The following is an 18,808-nucleotide window of genomic DNA, read 5'->3' as shown; positions in this document are numbered from 1 at the left end:
AAAACTATATAGTAAAGCTCTAATAGTTAACAGCATGGCACGGGGACAAAAACACAGACCCTGGAATATAATGAGGGCCCAGAAACCCACCCTTATCAGGATGGACAGTGACTCTACGACAGAGGAGCCAGAGCAGGCACTGGAGAGGGAAAGTGGGGAAATGGTGCTGGGAAAAGCAGACAGACACACGTAGCAGAATGAAGCAGGTCCTGCCCCACACCCTACAGAAGAACAGATTCAAACAGATAAACCCCTGTTTCCATGTGTGACGTCACCATCGTCATGCAGCAAACCTAAGTATATGACACCATGAACAGAAACCCTAAAATACTATTTCCTAAAGATTAAAAGCAAATTATCCCAACAAAAGTACAATTCTAATGTAAGTGCAGTGACAGGTGCTGGGGTGGAAAAGAACCGCAGAAATACACAATTTCAGAGACGAATAAAGTTTCTCTTCCCAAAGGGCTGGTGATCCCTGTGGTCACTCACTTTGCCGGACGTCCATTGTCTTTCCGCCCCACACCCCCTCCCTTGGATCCCTCCTGCCTCTCTCCGTGTCCCTTCCCTCCCGCCTCAGGCCTTTCCACATCCCCCTCACGCCCATCTCCAGGGCCTCTCCGTGAAGGGCACACGGTGGGTGACGGGCGACTGTCCAGCTGTCTAGACAGGGACTCAGGGCACTGTTATGACTGATGGTGCCCACCACAGTGGACACGACAGGTGGGGAATGGAACCTGGAAATGAGGATTTGTCTATTCACATCCATAGAGGCGTGAGCCAGACACAAAATTACATCTACTCACCGAGTGTGATAATTACTCCCCGAGAAGCACTGCAGGACGCTCCAATTAACACAGTCACGTAAACACGTACTTTCCCTCTGGAGGAAGGTCCCTGAGGGCTGGAATCTGGACAGTGTCCAACATGTGGACACCAGCTCCAGAGCTCAAATAGCCCAGCACTGAGGCCCTGCTCTGTCCATGAGGCAGCACAGGACGGGGTGGAACATCCTGTGAGTGCTCAGAGGCGTCCCCAGGAGTCCCAAATATGGAGTGAGAGGCCGGGACGCCCTCTGTCCGCGCCACGGGAAAAACCTCAGAACAGAGACTCGACACAGCAGTGAGAACTTTCCCCCCAGACTGCAGGTATCTGCCCCCAGCCATTTGCAGGGGAGAATCCACTCACACTTGAAACATTTTAGATGTGAAGCATCATTTTAGACTTGAGAAAGTGCCGCAGTTAAACTATTCATTTTGTAAATCATGACAACTAATGCTGATGGTGCCTAAGTTGTCATGTCCACTGCCCTGTCAGCCTGGATGAGACTCAGTAAGAGAAAACATATTCTCTTTTAATTTACGATGGTCAAAGATATTGACTTTTAATACATTGGGCATATTAGAAGATGTTGATTTATGGGATATGTGATAATTTTTGCTTCACACCTGGGATTTTAGCATCAGCACACTCATGTGTTTAGATACTAAACAAAATAACAAAATTAATAGAAACAGATTTTATCAAATGAATTTCAGAGCAAATGAAAAAAATAATACTGATTGCTAAATTCACAATATTATGCCTGTTTGTCCTACACATTATGACAGATATGAGTAACGTAGAAAATCAATAACTCCTATAGCAGCATGTTGACGGCTTCATGGCTCTGACACGAATGTGAGGCTGGCAGGGACGTGTGACTATTTATGGACGTGAACTTGGGATTATTCCCCAATGCCAAGGCTCAAGGATTGTCAGTGATTTTGTAAAACAAAGACACAGTATTTAAACAGGGCCTGGAGGAGATATATGTCAAATGTTATATTATTTTAATTTTGTATATAAATCACTGAACAGATCTCAAAATTATTGACCACCACATATCCTGATTTATTTCCTTGTTTTTATTAAATTATTTGGCATTATTCCCAGTAATATATTGCAAATATTTTATATTACTACATTCCAAAAATCCTGCTATCACCAGACTTGTCCCTCCATCACCCCCACATAGAGGGGAGAGGATGACATTGGGGAGGGGGAGGAGAGAGGGCAGGGCTGCCCCGTGTCCAGACGTCCCCACTCATGCATGGGCCTGGGGTGAGGAACAAACCTGCACCCGGGGGAACCCGGGTCCCTGGGACCAGCAGGGACAGCCACAGGCACAGACCATCTGGCTCAGCTCCGGAGTGGCCTCCTCCCTGCACAGATGTGCATGAGTCTGAGGGGGACAGAGGGGCCGGGGAGGGACCCGGGGGGTGGACGAGCCCATCCTGCAGGAGGGATGTGTTGGTATGACCCAGGAGGAGACTGTGGGAGGCGTGGTCTCAGTCCTCAGATGTCGGGGAGTCAGGTGCAGGGAGATGAGATGAGTGAGGCCACAGGGGCAGGAATCTGTCAGAGGAGGTGTCAGGACACACCGTACGGGGACGCTGAGCCCAGATCACTCAGTTCCAGGACAGTGTCGGGTTCCAGGGAGCAGGAAAACAGGGACCCGCACACCCCATCTCCCTGCACACCTGTCACTGTGGGGCCTCCCCAGACCAGGGCTGTGCTGGAGGAGCAGGGACAGGGTCTCTAGGTGGGGGGTGCTGGGCATGGTCACATATCCTCTGGGACTGTGCCCTGGACAACCTCTGGGAAGTGTGCTGTGCTGAGACGCTGTGGCCTGGGCAGGAGGGGGAGCCATGGGCCTGGGAATGACTGGGCACTGGTGGTCTGTCAATTCAGTTCACTGAGAGACCTGATATGCAGGTTTTATCATGGTCATTTAAAATTTTCAATTCTTCACCAATTTATGGACACATGTTTGGACAATACATCAATAGCACATTCACATGAGATAAAATATGAATTTGCTCAGATAACAATAAAGCATAAATAGATTGCATGATTATTATGGGTTGATAACCCATTTTGTGTTCAATATTGGGAGATATGACAATGTTTTCTTCCTCTTTATTTTTTTATAAAGATCATGGTTCCAGGGAGGATGAATCTCACGGCCGTGACAGAATTCGTCCTCCTGGGGTTCCCCACCCAGGGGACCATAGGCATCTTGCACCCACTCCTCTTCTCCCTGGTCTACCTGTGCGCCCTGCTGGGGAACGGGCTCATCGTCCTCATCACCACCCTGGACCGGCACCTCCACACCCCCATGTACTTCTTCCTGAGGAGTCTGTCCTTCACGGACCTCTGCCTCATCACAACCACGGTCCCCAAGTCCATTGCCAACTCTCTGAGGCACAGCAACTCCATCTCCTTCGCGGGCTGTGTCTTCCAGGTCTTCATGATGATTATATCTGTAGGTACAGAGATGTACCTGCTCACGGTGATGAGCTTTGACCGCTATGCTGCCATCTGCCACCCTCTGCACTATGATGTCATCATGAGCAGGGACAGGTGTGTGCAGCTGACAGCTGTGTCCTGGCTGGGTGGGGGTCTCTATGCTGTGATGCACACAGCTGGAACCTTCTCCTTGTCCTTCTGTGGGTCCAGTGTGGTCCACCAATTCTTCTGTGATGTCCCCCAGTTAATGGCTATTTCCTGCTCAGGAAATTTAATCAATGAACTTGTCCCCATTCTCATTACTTCAGTGTTGAGTATCTGCTGTTTTATTTTCGTCATCATTTCCTATGTCCACATCTTCTCTGCTGTCAGGAAGATCCCATCCACAGAAGGTAAGGCCACCTGCCTTCCCCACCTGCTGGTTGTGGTGCTGTTTCTCTCTGCTGGAAGCTTTGCTTATCTGAAGCCGACCTCAGAAACCCCATCTGTGTCTGACCTGGTCATTTCTATGTTCTACACGGTGGTGCCCCCCACCTTTAATCCCATCATATACAGTCTGAGGAACCAAGCCATGAAGTCGGCTATGGGGAGACTGATGAAGGGCCAGTACACCAGCATGTGAGGTATCATTGTTTTCATTAATTAATTACACCATCTACATTTATGGACCCCTCAGTGATTTAGATTTTCCCTCTAACTATTAGCAGTCACCATTTTAAAGTAAAATAAGACTTTTCATTACAGATTTCCTTTGCAAATTTTAACATTGTTCTAGTCTTCAAATCTCTATTTCCTAAAATAAGGCAGCCATTTCCAAAACACCCATCTATGTGACATACATGATATGAATTCTGTTCTTTAAATGTTACTGCTGGTATATGAAAGCATTTTCTAGAACTCACACATCACCAACATTTTCAGGAAATCCAACAGTGGTAAGGGGTCTCTCATCGGGAGCACAGGGTCATGGGACCACAGTCTTGGGGCTCGGTTCCCACAGCCTGTGTGTGTCTCCCCTGAGGCCCTTCCCTGTGGAGGGAGGGGAGACAGTTGCGTGGGCCCCACACTTCCCGATTCCTGATGGGGCAACTTCCTCTCAGAGACATTCATGTTTCTGCTCAAAGGTCAAGCAGAAATTACATTTGACGTAAATCTCCCGGAGACGGATGGAAGTTTCTGAAAGAATCTGACTCTATGATTGAGCCTATACTTGATGTTCATTTATACGGTGTTCTGATCTGGTTACAGCACCTTGAGAGTGTGGTTTTTTTTAATGTGAATTACTTTTGAAGAACTATGTTTCGTCTTTTAAGTTTTATAATTTTTAAGACACTTGTTGCTGTTGTGTTTATTTTTAGGGGTTCCCATTTTTGGGGTTCTCAGAGTTGTCTGTTGATATCCTGCACCAGGTCTTCTTCTCCACTTTCTGGTACGTCTGGGATTGGGTCACTTTCTACATCATGTAAAGTAAAGCACGGCAATATCTGTAAATTTTTATTCTCCGGCAGCTTCTGTGCTGTAAACGCCGGGGCCTCTCGGCTGCTCACCCACCCTGAGAACATGAGCTGGGGGCAGGCTCCTCCCTCACGTGTCCTCTCTGCAGCAGGACACTGTGTCTCCAAACAGGCCTGATGGATCATAACAGACTCAGTCCAGACAATATTTCTCTTATGAAATGTATGTTTTTTAACATTCCTTAAAATGCATGTTAACCGCCAGACCGAGTTCATTGAGATTTCAGAATAAAATCTGTGTGGGGAAGTCTCTCAAGTTGCTCATCTTTCCATGAAAGACCCTGATGGCAGGTGTCTCCCTCCTGGGCCTCCGACACTCTTGGGCCATGGCCCTTACACACTTTCTGTCTTGGCTTTGAGCGAAGCCTCTAGACTCTGTTGAGAAGAGGATTTGATCTCCCGAGTGGGGTGACGTGGGGTCATGTTAATAATTGCCATTTGTCACGTCTTTGCTGTATTGTTTTGGGGTTCCATTTCTGCCCCTCTGTGTGTGCGGTGCCCCCCTCACACTCCCGGGGAACACCCGCATGGACACCCTCCTGCTTCCACAATTCAAGGACAGGGAACCCCAAGGGTAATAAACAAGTAGCCCCCCCACACTAGAGCGCTCCTGGGCCTCAGAAACCGCTGTGAGTACAGGCCCTGCGCAGGGAGAAGCCATGTGCACCCACACTCCTGACAAGGGCGAGTGTCCATCCACACACGTGTGTCCCCACCACAACAGGGAGCAGCACCCCAGTAGAGACCCGGGCCAAGGCCAACGCAGACAGTCTCTAAGGAGGACACGCCGGTGCCTGCAGAGTCGCGGGCAGATGGATTCAGCTCCAGACCCTGCTCCGAGCTCGCTGGCGCATCCTGACCCCCACACGGATGTGTTTGTTCACATCCCGGGATGGGCTCATCCTGCGGGGCCAGCAGAGTCCAGGGCGTGATCATGTCATTATTCAGCATTAACGTCTAATAAGCTGGGCGGACTCTGTCCTGCTTCCTGGGATCTCCGAGAGCTGCCGATGACGACGCTTCAGCTCCTCACACTCAGCCCACACTTTCCATCATGTCACCTTCCCTCAGCGTGTGCTGGACACCAGGGTCCACACGGTGGACAGACTCGAATCTGTGTCCAGAGAGACTTAAATGTAGGGAATGTGCTCCTGGGCTGAGAAGCTTTTCTCAGCTGGGATGAGCAGGAAGGAAAAACCATTCTCTTCATTGGCTGAGGAATTTCAACCAGAAGGGTTTAAGTGAGGACGCAGGATCCTCCCAACCCCGGTGAGCAGCACCCCAGCTCCTCCAGCCCCCAACAACCTTCTCCCTGAGGCCTAAAGGACACCCGGCGCTGACCCCGCCTGCCCCTAGCCTTCAGGCAGAGCAGGAGGATGTTGGTGTCATCACCCAGGTGGTCTCAGGGGTCCAGAGCATCAGGGGTCACAGTGCCCAGAGGCAGGATCCCCCAGGGTATCATGTGTTGACCCCGATTCTGAGGGGGTGACATGCAGGAGCACTGGTGGTCAGACGGTGCCACAGTGTATGTTCCCCTAAAGGCGACCACGGGGATCCCTGGATTTGGGAGAAGCGCCAGGCGCCCTCACGTCTGAGGCCACGGCCATCCACGCTGGGCAGTGTGTGTCCCTCACCCTGGCCTCGGCCAGCCTGGGCTCTGATTGGATGGCCCCTGACCTCCCCCCACCCCCGAGATGTCCTCGGGGCCGCATCCACCTCGCAGAGCCCTTTGGGCACAAATACCCACATTTCAGTCAAAGGCGAACACGCATCGGGGAGCTGCCAATGATGATGCTTCAGCTCCTCACACTCAGCCCACACTTTCCATCATGTCACCTTCCCTCAGCGTGTGCTGGACACCGGGGTCCACACGGTGGACAGACTTGAGTCTGTGTCCAGAGAGATTAAATGTGGGGATTGTGCTCCTGGGCTGAGAAGCCTTTCTCAGCAGGATGAGCAGGAAGGACTAACCATTCTCTTCATAGGCTGAGGAGTTTCAACCAGAAGAGTTGAAGTGAGGACTCAGGATTCCCCGACCCCTGCGAGCAGCACCTCAGCCCATCCAGCCCCCAACGACCTTCTCCCTGAGTCCTAAAGGACAGCCCACTCAGCGCTGACCCCGCCTGCCCTACCACGCAGGCAGTGCAGGAGGATGTGGGTGTCATCTCCTGGGTGGTCTCGGGGGTCCAGAGCATCGTGGGTCACAGTGCCCAGAGGCAGGATCCCCCACGGGCAGTCATGTGTTGACCCCGATTCCCGGGTTTTGAAAAAATGAATAAGAAAGGAGGAAGCACGCTTTCAGACTTAAGACTGTATAATAAAGCTCTAATAGTTAAAATAGCATGGTTCTGGGACAAAAACAGATAGGCCAGCCACTGGAATATAATGAGGGCCCAGGAACCCACCCTCATCAGGATGGACAGTGACTCTACGACAGAGGAGCCAGAGCAGGCACTGGAGCAGGGAAATGGGGAAATGGTGCTGGGAAAAGCAGACAGACACACACAGCAGAGTGAAGCAGGTCCTGCCCCACACCCTACAGAAGAGTAAACTCAAACAGAGAAATGCCTGTTTCCATGTGTGATGTCACCATCGTCATGCAGCAAACCTAAGTATATGACACCATGAGCAGAAACCTACAATTTCCTACAAGATTAGAAGCAAATTATCCCAACAAAAGGACAATTCTAATGTAAGTGCAGTGACAGGTGCTGTGGTGGAAAAGAACTGCAGGATACACAATTTCAGAGACGAGTGAAGTTTCTCTTCCCAAAGGGCTGGTGAACCCCGTGGTCACTCACTTGTGCTGGACGTCCATTGTCTTTCTGCCCCACTCCCCTCCCTTGGCTCCCTCCTGCCTCTCTCCATTTCAGTTCCCTCTCGTCTCACGCCTTTCCACATCCCCCCTCACATCCATCCCCATGGCCTCTCCATGAAGGGCACACGGTGGGTGACAGGCGACTGTCCAGCTGTCTAGACAGGACTCAGGGCAACTTTATTGCTGATGGTGCCCACCACAGTGGACACGACAGGTGGGGAATGGAACCTGGAAATGAGGATTTGTCTATTCACTTCATAGAGGCGTGAGCCAGACACAAAATCACATCTACACACCGAGTGTGATAATTACTCGCTGAGATGCACTGCAGGATGCTCCAATTAACACAGTCAAGTAAACACACACTTTCCCTCTGGAGGAAGGTCCCTGAGGGCTGGAATCTGGACAGTATCCAACACGCGGACACCAGCTCCGGAGCTCAAATAGCCCAGCCCTGAGGCCCTGCTCTGTCCATGAGGCGGCAGCAAGACAGGGTGCAACATCCTGTGAGCGCTCAGAGGCGTCCCCACACCCCCGGCCATGGAGTGAGAGGCCGGGACGCCCTCTGTCCATGCCATGGGGACAACCTCAGGATAGAGACTTAACACGGCAGCAAGAACTTCCCCCCAGACAGCAGGTATTCTGTTCTTAAATAGTTTTCGGAATGGGAATCATTCAGACTTGACTGTTTTTAGATTTCAAGCTTCATTTTAGATCTGAGAAGGCACAGTAAATAAAATATTTGTTTTATAAATCATGAAAACTATTAAATTCTGAAAGTGCACAAGTTTCTCAGTGCCCCACTGCCTTATCATGCTGGATGAGTCTCAACGAGAGGAAATATACTCTCCTTTAATTTAAAGAGTTCAAAGGATTGAACAGAACATTGTAATGCATCGGATATGTGGCGATTATTGCTTCATAACTGACATTTGAGCATTCAGCACACTGAGTTGTTTTGGGCACTATATAAAAGCACAACAATAAATGGAATTACAATGTGATGAAAAAATTCCAGGGGAAAGTTAATATAATATTTATTGTTAAAAATCAGAATGTTATGCCTTTTGCCTACACGTTATGACAGACATTAAGTGTCAAATATAAATTATGTCACGTCCACGCAACATTGTTCACTGTTTAGGCTCTGGCACGAGAGAAGAAGGGTGTGGACTCCTGTCTCTTCACAGACATGGACTTGGGGTTTTTCCCAACTCCACCAGTCTGAGGTCATGACGATACTGCACAAGAACAGAATATGTCAGAGCTTCTGTCATCATGACAGAGATATTTCATATCAGTCACAAGGTGTCTACATCTTGGACCACCTCATATTCTGATTTATTTTCCTGTTTTTGTAAAATTATTAGGAAGATGCCACCAATGTGTTGCACTTATTTTATGTTACTATGTGACCCTGCCTCCCCAGGGCCTGACCCTCCGTCACCCCACAGAGGGGGGGAGGGTAAGATTGGGGGAAGGAGAGAGGGCAGGGCTGCCCCATGTCCAGATGTCCCCACTCATGCACAGGCCTGGGGTGAGGAACAAACCTGCACCCGGGGGACCCGGGTCCCTGTGACCGGCAGGGACAGCCACACACACAGACCATCCGGCTCAGCCCCGGAGCAGCCTCCTCCCTGCACAGATGTGCATGAGTCTGAGAGGGGGACAGAGGGGCCGGGGAGGGACCCGGGGGTGGATGAGCCCATCCTGCAGGAGGGACGTGTGGGTGTGACCCAGGAGGAGACTCTGTGGGAAATGTGGTCTCTGAGTCCTCAGATGTGGGGAGTCAGGGGCAGGGAGATGAGGAAACGAGGGGACAGACCAGGAGTCAGCAGTGAGGCCACAGGAATCTGACAGAGGAGGCGTCAGGACACGCTGCATGGGCGCGCTGAGCCCAGATCATTCAGTTCCAGGACAGTGTTGGGTGCTGGGCAGCAGGAAAACAGGGACCCGCACACCCCATCTCCCTGCACAGCTGTCACTGTGGGGCCTCCCCAGACCAGGGCTGTGCTGGAGGAGCAGGGACGGGCTCTCTAGGGTGGGGAGGTGCTGGGCATGGTCACGTGTCCTCTGGGACTGTGCCTGGACAACCTCTGGGAGGTGTGCTGGGCGGAGACGCTGGGGCCTAGGCAGGAGGCGGGAGCAGCGGGGCTGGGGTTGTACGGAGGGGTGATTGTCAGCTGAGTATGTTGACAGATATGAGATTTTCAATTTTTCAAATTTTTTAGGGGAGAGTTGAAATGTTTCAGTTTTCACCCATTTTCAGGACTTATTTAGAAAATGTAGTAATGGCACATTCACATGATGGAAATATATGGGCTGAATAATGAGGTCTATGCAGATAATGATTTTTGACTCAATAGGAGGTAGAAGGAGTAATTACGTAGAAAATATATTGAATTATTACCAATATGATAACCCATATATTCCATCTTGGAAGATTTTGACATTTTCTTCCCTTCACCTTTCTCAATACAGATGATGCCTCCAGGGGTGACCAATCTCACGGCCGTGACAGAATTTATCCACCTGGGATTCCCCACCCATGGAACCATGGCCTTCTTGCATCCGCTGCTCTTCTCTTTGATTTACATGTACGCCCTGCTGGGGAACGGGCTCATCATCCTTATCACGACCCTGGACCAGCACCTCCACACCCCCATGTACTTCTTCCTGAGGAGTCTGTCCTTCTTGGACCTCTGCCTCATCTCAGCCACAATCCCCAAGTCCATTGCCAACTCTCTGAGGCACAGCAGCTCCATCTCCTTCCCGGGCTGTGTCGTCCAGTTCTTTTTAATAGTATTTTCAGCAGGAGCAGAGCTGACCCTGCTCACGGTGATGAGCCTTGACCGCTATGCTGCCATCTGCCAACCCCTGCACTATGAGGTCATCATGAGCAGGGTCAGGTGTGTGCAGCTGACAGCTGTGTCCTGGCTGGGTGGGGGTCTTGTCGGTTTGATAAACACAGCTGGAACCTTCTCCTTGTCCTTCTGTGGGTCCAACGTGGTCCACCAGTTTTTCTGTGATGTCCCCCAACTACTGGCTATTTCTTGCTCAGGAAATTTAATGAGTGAACTTGTCCCCATTCTCATTGGTGTAGTGTTGAGTATCTGCTATTTCATTTTCATCATCATTTCCTATGTCCACATCTTCTCTGCTGTCAGGAAGATCCCATCCACAGAAGGTAAGGCAAAAGTCTACTCCACGTGCCTGCCCCACCTGCTGGTTGTGATGTTATTTCTCTGTACTGGATTCTTTGCTTATCTGAAGCCGATTTCAGATACTCCATCCATGTCTGACCTGGTCATTTCTATGTTTTACACGATGTTGCCCCCCACCTTTAATCCCATCATATACAGTCTGAGGAATAAAGCCTTGAAGACGGCTGTGGGAAGAGTGATAAAAGGCCAATTCTCCAACAAATAAGGTATCATCAATTATTCACCCGCATTTATTCAGTTTCCCTGTAACTCTACATTCATCATTCACAAAGTAAAGATGCTTCCCATTAGGATTTTTCTTTTGTCGCAAATTCATATTCTCATATTGTCAATGTGCTCCTTTTCCTAAAACAATGCAATCCTTTGCCAAACCTCTCCCTGTGTGATGTTCATAAACTGAATCCAGCTCACAGTTAAAAACATGTATTTGGTGTAGAAAGAACGTTCTAGAACTCACACATCACCAACATTTATGAAACCAAGCCGTGGTAAAGGGGTTCTGTCCTCGGGAGCACACGGTCACGGGACCCCAGTTCTGGGCAATCGGTTCCCACAGCCTGTGTGCGTCTCCCTTGAGGGCCCCGTCCCTGTGGAGGGGAGGGGAGACAGCTGAGGGGGGTCCCCCACCCCTCACCATTCCTACAGGAGCATCTTCCTCTAAGACACATTCATGTTTCTGTTCAAAAGGACAAGGAATCTCCTCCTGAATCTGCCAGAGATGGGCGGATGGAGGATATTTAGGGAATTTGAATTGACACTTGAAGCCTGCGGCTGACGGGAGTGTTCATTTCCATCACGTCCTGTTTGGATTCAGAGTCTCTCCACTGCCTGGCTGGAGTATTTGAAAATAAAATAGCTCTTAGGAAAACGCAGGGCTGTGAAGAGCCACGTTTCTGGTTTTCACATTTATGACTTTGGAGCCGTGGGCTGCTCTGGGGGTCCTTGTCAGCTCCCCTCGGTTTCCAGGTTGCCCCTCGATGTGCGGCGGCAAGTCTGCTTCCCCACTTTCTGCAGAAAACTCTCGCAGTCACTGTCCGTCTGTGCTGGGAACTGTGTCGTTCCTTGTTTCAACATCCTGTGAGGAGAGCACGGCGGTGTCGTCGACTTCTGTCTCTCCACGGCATTCGCGCTGCATGGCCGAGGTTCTTGCAGCGTTTCCCCAACCCTGAGGACTGAGCTGGGTGATGTTCTGCCCCTCACGCCCTTTCTCCGGGGGCAGGTCACCGTGTCCCACACTCTCCCGGTGGCTCTACCGTCATCAGTCCAGGAGAGCAGCGTCGAAATGAAAAGGCACGTTGGCCACGAGCTCGAGTCCACTCCAGGTTTCCGATCACATGGCCCGGGAGTCGCTCGCTCAAGATCCAGCCCAGTGTGGCCTGAGCAGCCGCTCAATGCTCGCCAGGATCACCACCTGCAGGCAGGGACGGGGCCACGGTCTCCACTGCCTGGACGTCACGCCCTTCCCCAGTCAGATCCTACCCGTATGTTTTCTATTTGCCCTTTGAACCAATGCACCGAGTGTGCTGGGAAGGGGACTTTTCCCACAGGCTTCATCGTGCCGTCACCTTCATGCAGTGTTTGTTCTCCAGCAAAGAGTCTGCACATCTGGGACAGATACCCGGATGAGGTTTGATCCATCCTGTGGTTGTCCTGTTGCTATTGTCTGAAGACACCTGCACACCATTTTCCCAGCAGGGATGAGAGGCCATTTTTCTCCTTCCCTCACCTCTTGTTGTGTCCAGTCTCTTGATTGTTCCCTTCTCATAGGTGACAACTCAGTGTGGCTTGGATCTGTGTTGCCCCTAGAATTACTTACGTAGAGCATTTTTATAGATTAAAGTCTGGGTAAGATACAAAACCATAAGACACGAAAGAGAACACAGGGGAAGCCCTACTGGACACCCCCCAACACACACAGGTGGACCTGGGGACACAAGGCCTAGGACATGAGTCTGAGGGGGACAGAGGGGCCGGGAGGGATCTGGGGTGGACGAGCCCATCCTGCAGGAGGGACGTGTGGGTGTGACCCAGGAGGAGACTGCAGGAAACTTGGTCTCTGAGTCCTCAGATGAGGGGGAGTCAGGTACAGGGAGATGAGGAGCGAGGTGACAGACCAGGAGTCAGCAGTGAAGCCACAGGGGCAGGAATCTGACTGAGGAGGCGTCAGGACACGCCACACGGGGACTCTGAGCCCGGATCATTCAGTTCCAGGACAGTGTCGGGTCCTGAGGAGCAGGAAAACAGGGACCTGCACACCCCATCTCCTTGAACACCTGTCACTGTGGAGTCTCCCCAGACCAGGGGAGCAGAGACGGGCTCTCTAGGGTGGGGAGGGCCTGGGCATGGTCATGTGTCCTCTGGGGCTGTGCCCTGGACAATCTCTGGGAGGTGTGGTGGGCAGAGACACTGGGGCCTGCGCAGGAGGGGGCGCCGTGGGGCCGCGGGCCTGGGAATGACTGGGCACTGGTGGTCTGTCAATTCAGTTCACTGAGAGACCTGATATTCAGGTTTTATCATGGTCATTTAAAATTTTCATTTCTTCTCAAATTTGCAGACACATGTTTTAACAAAACATCAATAGCACATTCACATGAGTAAAATATGAATTTGCTTAGATAATGATAAATCATGACTAGATTGCATGCTTCTTATATGTTGATAACCCATTTTGTGTTCAATATTAGAAGATTGACAATGTTTTCTTCCTCTTTTTTATTTATACAGTTGATGTCTCCAGAGGTGACCAATCTCACGGCCGTGACAGAATTCATCCTCCTGGGGTTCCCCACCCAGGGGACCATGGGCTTCTTGCACCCGCTGCTCTTCTCCCTGGTCTACCTCTGTGCCCTGCTGGGGAACGGGCTCATCTGCATCATCACGACCCTGGACCGGCACCTCCACACCCCCATGTACTTCTTCCTGAGGAGTCTGTCCTTCACGGACCTCTGCCTCATCTCAACCACGGTCCCCAAGTCCATCACCAACTCTCTGAGGCACAGCAGCTCCATCTCCTTCCCGGGCTGTGTCATCCAAGTCTTCATGATGATTATATCTGTAGGTACAGAGATGTACCTGCTCACGGTGATCAGCCTTGATCGCTATGCTGCCATCTGCCACCCTCTGCACTGTGACGTCATCGTGAGCAGGGACAGGTGTGTGCAGCTGACAGCTGTGTTCTGGTTGGGTGGGGGTCTCTATGCTGTGATGAACACAGCTGGCACCTTTTCATTGTCCTACTGTGGGTTCAACGTGGTCCACCCGTTCTTCTGTGACGTCCCCCAGTTATTGGCTATTTCCTGCTCAGGAAATTTAATCAACAAAATTGTCCCCATTCTCATTAATGTGGTGTTGATTATCTGCTGTTTCATTTTCATCGTCATTTCCTATGTCCACATCTTCTCTGCTGTCGGGAAGATCCCATCCACAGAAGGTAAGGCCAAGGCCTACTCCACCTGCCTTCCCCACCTGCTGGTTGTGGTGCTGTTTGTCTCCACTGGATGCTTTGCTTTTCTGAAGCTGACCACAGGCACCCTGTCCATGTCTAACCTGGTAATTTCTATGTTCTAGACCATTGTGCCCCCACCTTTAATCCCGTCATATACAGTTTGAGAAACAAAGCCTTGATGACGGCTGTGGGGAGACTCATAAATGGCCAGTACTCCAAGATGTGAAATATCACAATCTAAAATTATAACACCTAATTAATTCAGCTTTTCCCCCTAACTCTTACATGTCATCATTTAAAAGCATAGATTTCTTGCATTAGGATTATTCCCTTGTCACAAATTCATATTCTCATAATCCTCACTCTACTCCTGTTTTCCTAAATACTGCAATCCTTTCTCCAAGCCCTTCCTGAATCCACCTGGTGGTTAAAAACTTGTATTTGGTGTAGAAAGAATGTTCTAGAACTCACATTCACCAACATTTACATAACATGAAGCAGTGGTAAAGGGGTCTGTCCTCAGGACCACATGGCCATGGGACCTCAGTCCTGGGGCTCGGTTCCCACAGTCTGTGTGTGTCTCCACAGAGGGCCTTGTCCTCATTAATGGCAGGGGAGACAGAGAGTGAGGCCCCCCATCCCTCACGATTCCTCACGGGCATCTTCGTCTAGGAGAAGTTCCTTTTCCAGCTCAAAGGAGAAAGGGAAACCACACTTGACTCTGCCAGAGGTGGAAGGATGGAAGCTTCCTTGGTTGGTAGGAATCTATAACTGAAAACTGGAATGGATGGAATATTAATTTCTATGATGCCTGTTTTGATGCCAATGTGACTGCACTCCCTCAATGTGGTGTTTTCATAAGTAGTTATATGAATTGTCTTTGAAGAGCTACATTTCTACTTAAAAATTTATAATTTTTAATTGTTGCATTTATTTTTAATTTTCTTAGTTTTCCGGATCCTATCTTCAACCTGTACCAGGTCTTCTTCTCCGTTTTCATGTAGATTACACTTAAGTTCACTTTTATTCTACTACAGCATGGCATATTTGCAATTTTTTTTATAATCCTACATCTGCACTGCATGCCAGAGGTTCTCACACTGTTCCCTAACACTGAGAACGTGAACTGGGGGTGACAGTCCTCCTCTCCGGGAGCAGGTCACTGTGTCTCCAAACTTTCCTGACCGATGAGCACATTTTGTCCATGAAACTATATATTTTTTTTTAATAGAGGCATGCTTATTTATTTATTTGTTTGTTTGTTTGTTTGTTTTTGTTTATACATGCACTGGGTACAGTCAGAAGCGCGGGAGGGTGAGAGAATTCACCAGAGCCAGAGCGGGGAGCAGAGCAGGCAGAAGGACCGAAGTACACTGCTGAGGGGAGCAGCGGGCGGCAGGAGAGGTCTGCGCGCCATGTGGGACCCTCCTCTGGTGGCCGGGGAGCAGCCAGGGGATCGAACCGGCGCCGCAGACTCTGCGGGCAGCTTCGCCAGCTTCGCAACCCAGCGCTCAACCGCTGCGCCACCGGGGAGGCCCCATGAAACTATTTATAATAATAAAATGTAGTTAATCACAAGACATGACTCGTCCATTCAAATTTCAGAATGAAACCTGAGCTAGAAAATCACTCAAAGTAATATTCATTTCAGTGATAGTATGAGGTCACAGTCCCCATCCCCTCGGGATATGACGTCATTCCGTGGTCAGATTCCTATGGATGTATTTTCTATTTTTCCTTTAACAAATCCAGTAAGTGTCTGTTGAGAAGGGATGTTTACCATGAGTGTTTCATCGCAAAATCACGTTAATTTGTTATTTGTTCTTATCAAGGTGAAGACTCAATTAGACTTTTTACTGTTTTCACCGTGGGTCACTTTTCACTCCCCCACATGCACCAGTGTCCACTCAGAATCTACTAAATGCCCTGCAGTGCTCGGCCCCTCCGTCCACACTCCTACTCTCCTTCCCTGTTCTGTCTGGTAAAGAGCAAATTTTTGCACTCAGTCCAACATTTCCTTTGCCATTTGCCACTCTATTTTTTTTTATTATTGACTTTTTATGTTATAATCCACAGATAGGTGATATCAGCCAATGCCTTTCACTTTTAGACTTATTTCACTAGCATACCCACCTTAAGGTCCACTTTGGTCCCTAAGGACATTTTCAATAGCTGTATAGTATTGCATGGAGTATGGATCCACATTCTTTATTCACTCTTCTGTCCACAGCACTTGGGTTGGGCCATGGCCGGCTGCGGTGGATGGTGCTGCTGGGAACACAGGTGTACGTGGGCTGCACTGTAGATTCTGCGCATCTGGGATAAATACCCGGATGAGGTTGCTCCATCCTGTGATTGTCCTGTTGTTAGTGTCTGAAGACGTCTCCACGCCAATTCCCAGCAGAGGTGAGAGGCCTTTTCTCTCCCTCCCTCACCTTTTTGCTCTGTCCAGTCTCTTGATTGGTCCCTTCTCACAAGTGGCAACAGTTTGGATTCTATTTTCCTTCTTATTAGAACAATTTGGAATGGATTAAAAATTTGCATTAGACAAACCCTTAAAATACCAGCAAGAACACACAGGGGCTGCTCATTGCACACTCACCCCACAGATGAACTTGGGGACACAACACCAAGGACCAGGGAAGAAGAGCACGTAGGAACAAGTGGGCCCTCCCACACTAGAGAGCTTTTGTGCCTCAGAAAAGCCATCCCCAAAATGGGCCCTTGCACTGGGAGAAAATTGTGCACATCACACACCTGACAAGGTGAGTGTCTAAAATACACAAAACCTACAAACCCAGCAACAGAAAGAGACACCCCAATCCAATACAGCCTCAGACCCCCCAAGGCATTTTCCTTGGGGAGTTTAGGAGGCCGCAGACTCTCACACTTTTTTTTTTTTTAAATAAATAAAGATTTATATTTTTTTTATACAAGAACTGGGGTACAGGCCAGGTGTGCGGGAGGGTGAGAGGATTCACCAGAGACAGAGCGGGGAACAGAACAGGCAGACAGACTGAAGTACACTGCTGAGGGGAGCAGCAGATGAGACAGGAGAGGTCTGCTTGCCATGTGGGAAGCTCCCAGGCTTGCAGGGATCGACCCGGCACTGCAGAGGCTGCAGATGGCTTCACAGTGCTGCACTCAAATGCCTGCGCCACCAGGGAGGGCCCCCTCACACTTTTTATTCAGGTTGAAACCGTCCCTGCTCCAGAGCCCTCCACCTGCCACACACCTGCAGCCACTTGAATATCCCTGACAGAGTCACAGATGCCAGCTTGTGCTGCATAAAGTCTCCTGCATTTCTGATGCTTCTTTTTGATTTTATTATTGGATATAATCTGAGTATCCCGAATTAATCCTGTCATGTCATTTCCTGCAGCGTCTGACTGTGTCAAACTGATCCTTTCCATCCCACTGGCTCGCTGTCCTGCTGTCTCCCCCAGGACATCTGGGGTGACAGAGCACCTGAGTCTGCTTTCTGAGACTCACTCGTGGGCGCTGGGCTGGACGCTGCGCAGCTGGGACAGCGGGAAGGACGGACATGCCCTCGTTAGCAGAGACACGACACAGTCTCTGCGACCACGCGGGTTCCCCGAGACCCCCCGGGAGGGGCACCCAGGCCCCTGACCCTGTACCTTCTCCCTGAGCCCCTAAAGGACACCCCACCCGGGCTCTGACCCCGCCTGCCGCCTGGGCCGCCTGCTGAGCAGGAGGTAAGGGGGTGTGCTCTCCCTGGTGGCTCGGCTCCGTGAGGCGTCCAAGGCCACCATCAGTCAGTGTGGACGGTCACTGGTCAAAGGTGACTTGAGAAACCGCTGACCGCACGGTGTTCAAAATCACGATGCCCCGGGAAGACACAGGTGAGCCTTGTGCGGTGGAGTCACTGCCCACCCACGCTCCAACTTGGAGGCGACGCCCCTGGCGGCCTCTGGGCACCAATCCCGGTCTGCTGCTCTCGCCAGTGTGCCCCGCTGCCCCCAACCCCTGACCCCCGACCCCCACCCCACACCAAGCTCCGTGGCACCCACGGCATGTCAGGGAAGCGAGGGTCCCCACCCACAACCCCCTAGCGCGGCCTGCACAGACCCGGGTTGTCCTTGTCCCTGCCCCTGTCTCCTCAGAGCAGCTGGCAGATTGTTCCTCTGTCACACAAACAATAAATGAGACAAAATTGAAGTTTTGCTTTATTATGGATGAAAAGAGACTGTGGGGTGTTTTTAAAAGCACAAGGGAGAACCCTGCTATCCTCCCCCACCCACAAAGTTCGCACTCTCCGACCGAAAGGAGGAAAAAAAAAACTAAAACAACCAACAAGAAGAAACTACGCATCAAGCGGGACTGTGAATGGAAAGGAACTATTTCAGCCACCGCACCCTGTGAGCTGAAACTGTGGAGAACCATGCAGGAATTGCCGCTGTGGTGAGTGAACTAAGGGATCCAGGCGTCATTAGAGAAAAACAAAGACTCCGAGGAGACCTACAAACAACCCAAGGCCAGCCAAGAACCACTGGGA

General features: G+C 50.3%; 1 protein-coding gene across 1 annotated transcript; it reads left to right on the top strand.

Annotated features, from left to right (window-relative positions):
• Nucleotides 1–2,995: 2,995 nt before the first annotated feature.
• On the top strand, nucleotides 2,996–11,563 carry LOC119251159 (olfactory receptor 14A16-like). Its single transcript, XM_037518612.1, has 3 exons — nucleotides 2,996–3,683; nucleotides 10,811–11,053; nucleotides 11,535–11,563. Exons 1-2 carry the CDS (start codon nucleotides 2,996–2,998, stop codon nucleotides 11,050–11,052), a joined length of 930 nt encoding a protein of 309 aa, XP_037374509.1. The 3' UTR covers nucleotide 11,053; nucleotides 11,535–11,563.
• The last annotated feature ends 7,245 nt before the right edge of the window (nucleotides 11,564–18,808 follow it).

Source organism: Talpa occidentalis, unplaced genomic scaffold, assembly GCF_014898055.3.
Source record: "Talpa occidentalis isolate TD23 unplaced genomic scaffold, MPIMG_talOcc4v2.1 talOcc4.2, whole genome shotgun sequence".
NCBI classification, from domain to species: Eukaryota; Metazoa; Chordata; class Mammalia; order Eulipotyphla; family Talpidae; genus Talpa; species Talpa occidentalis.
Note: the sequence above shows the minus strand (reverse complement) of the source record. Positions and strands in the feature narration are given on the sequence as shown.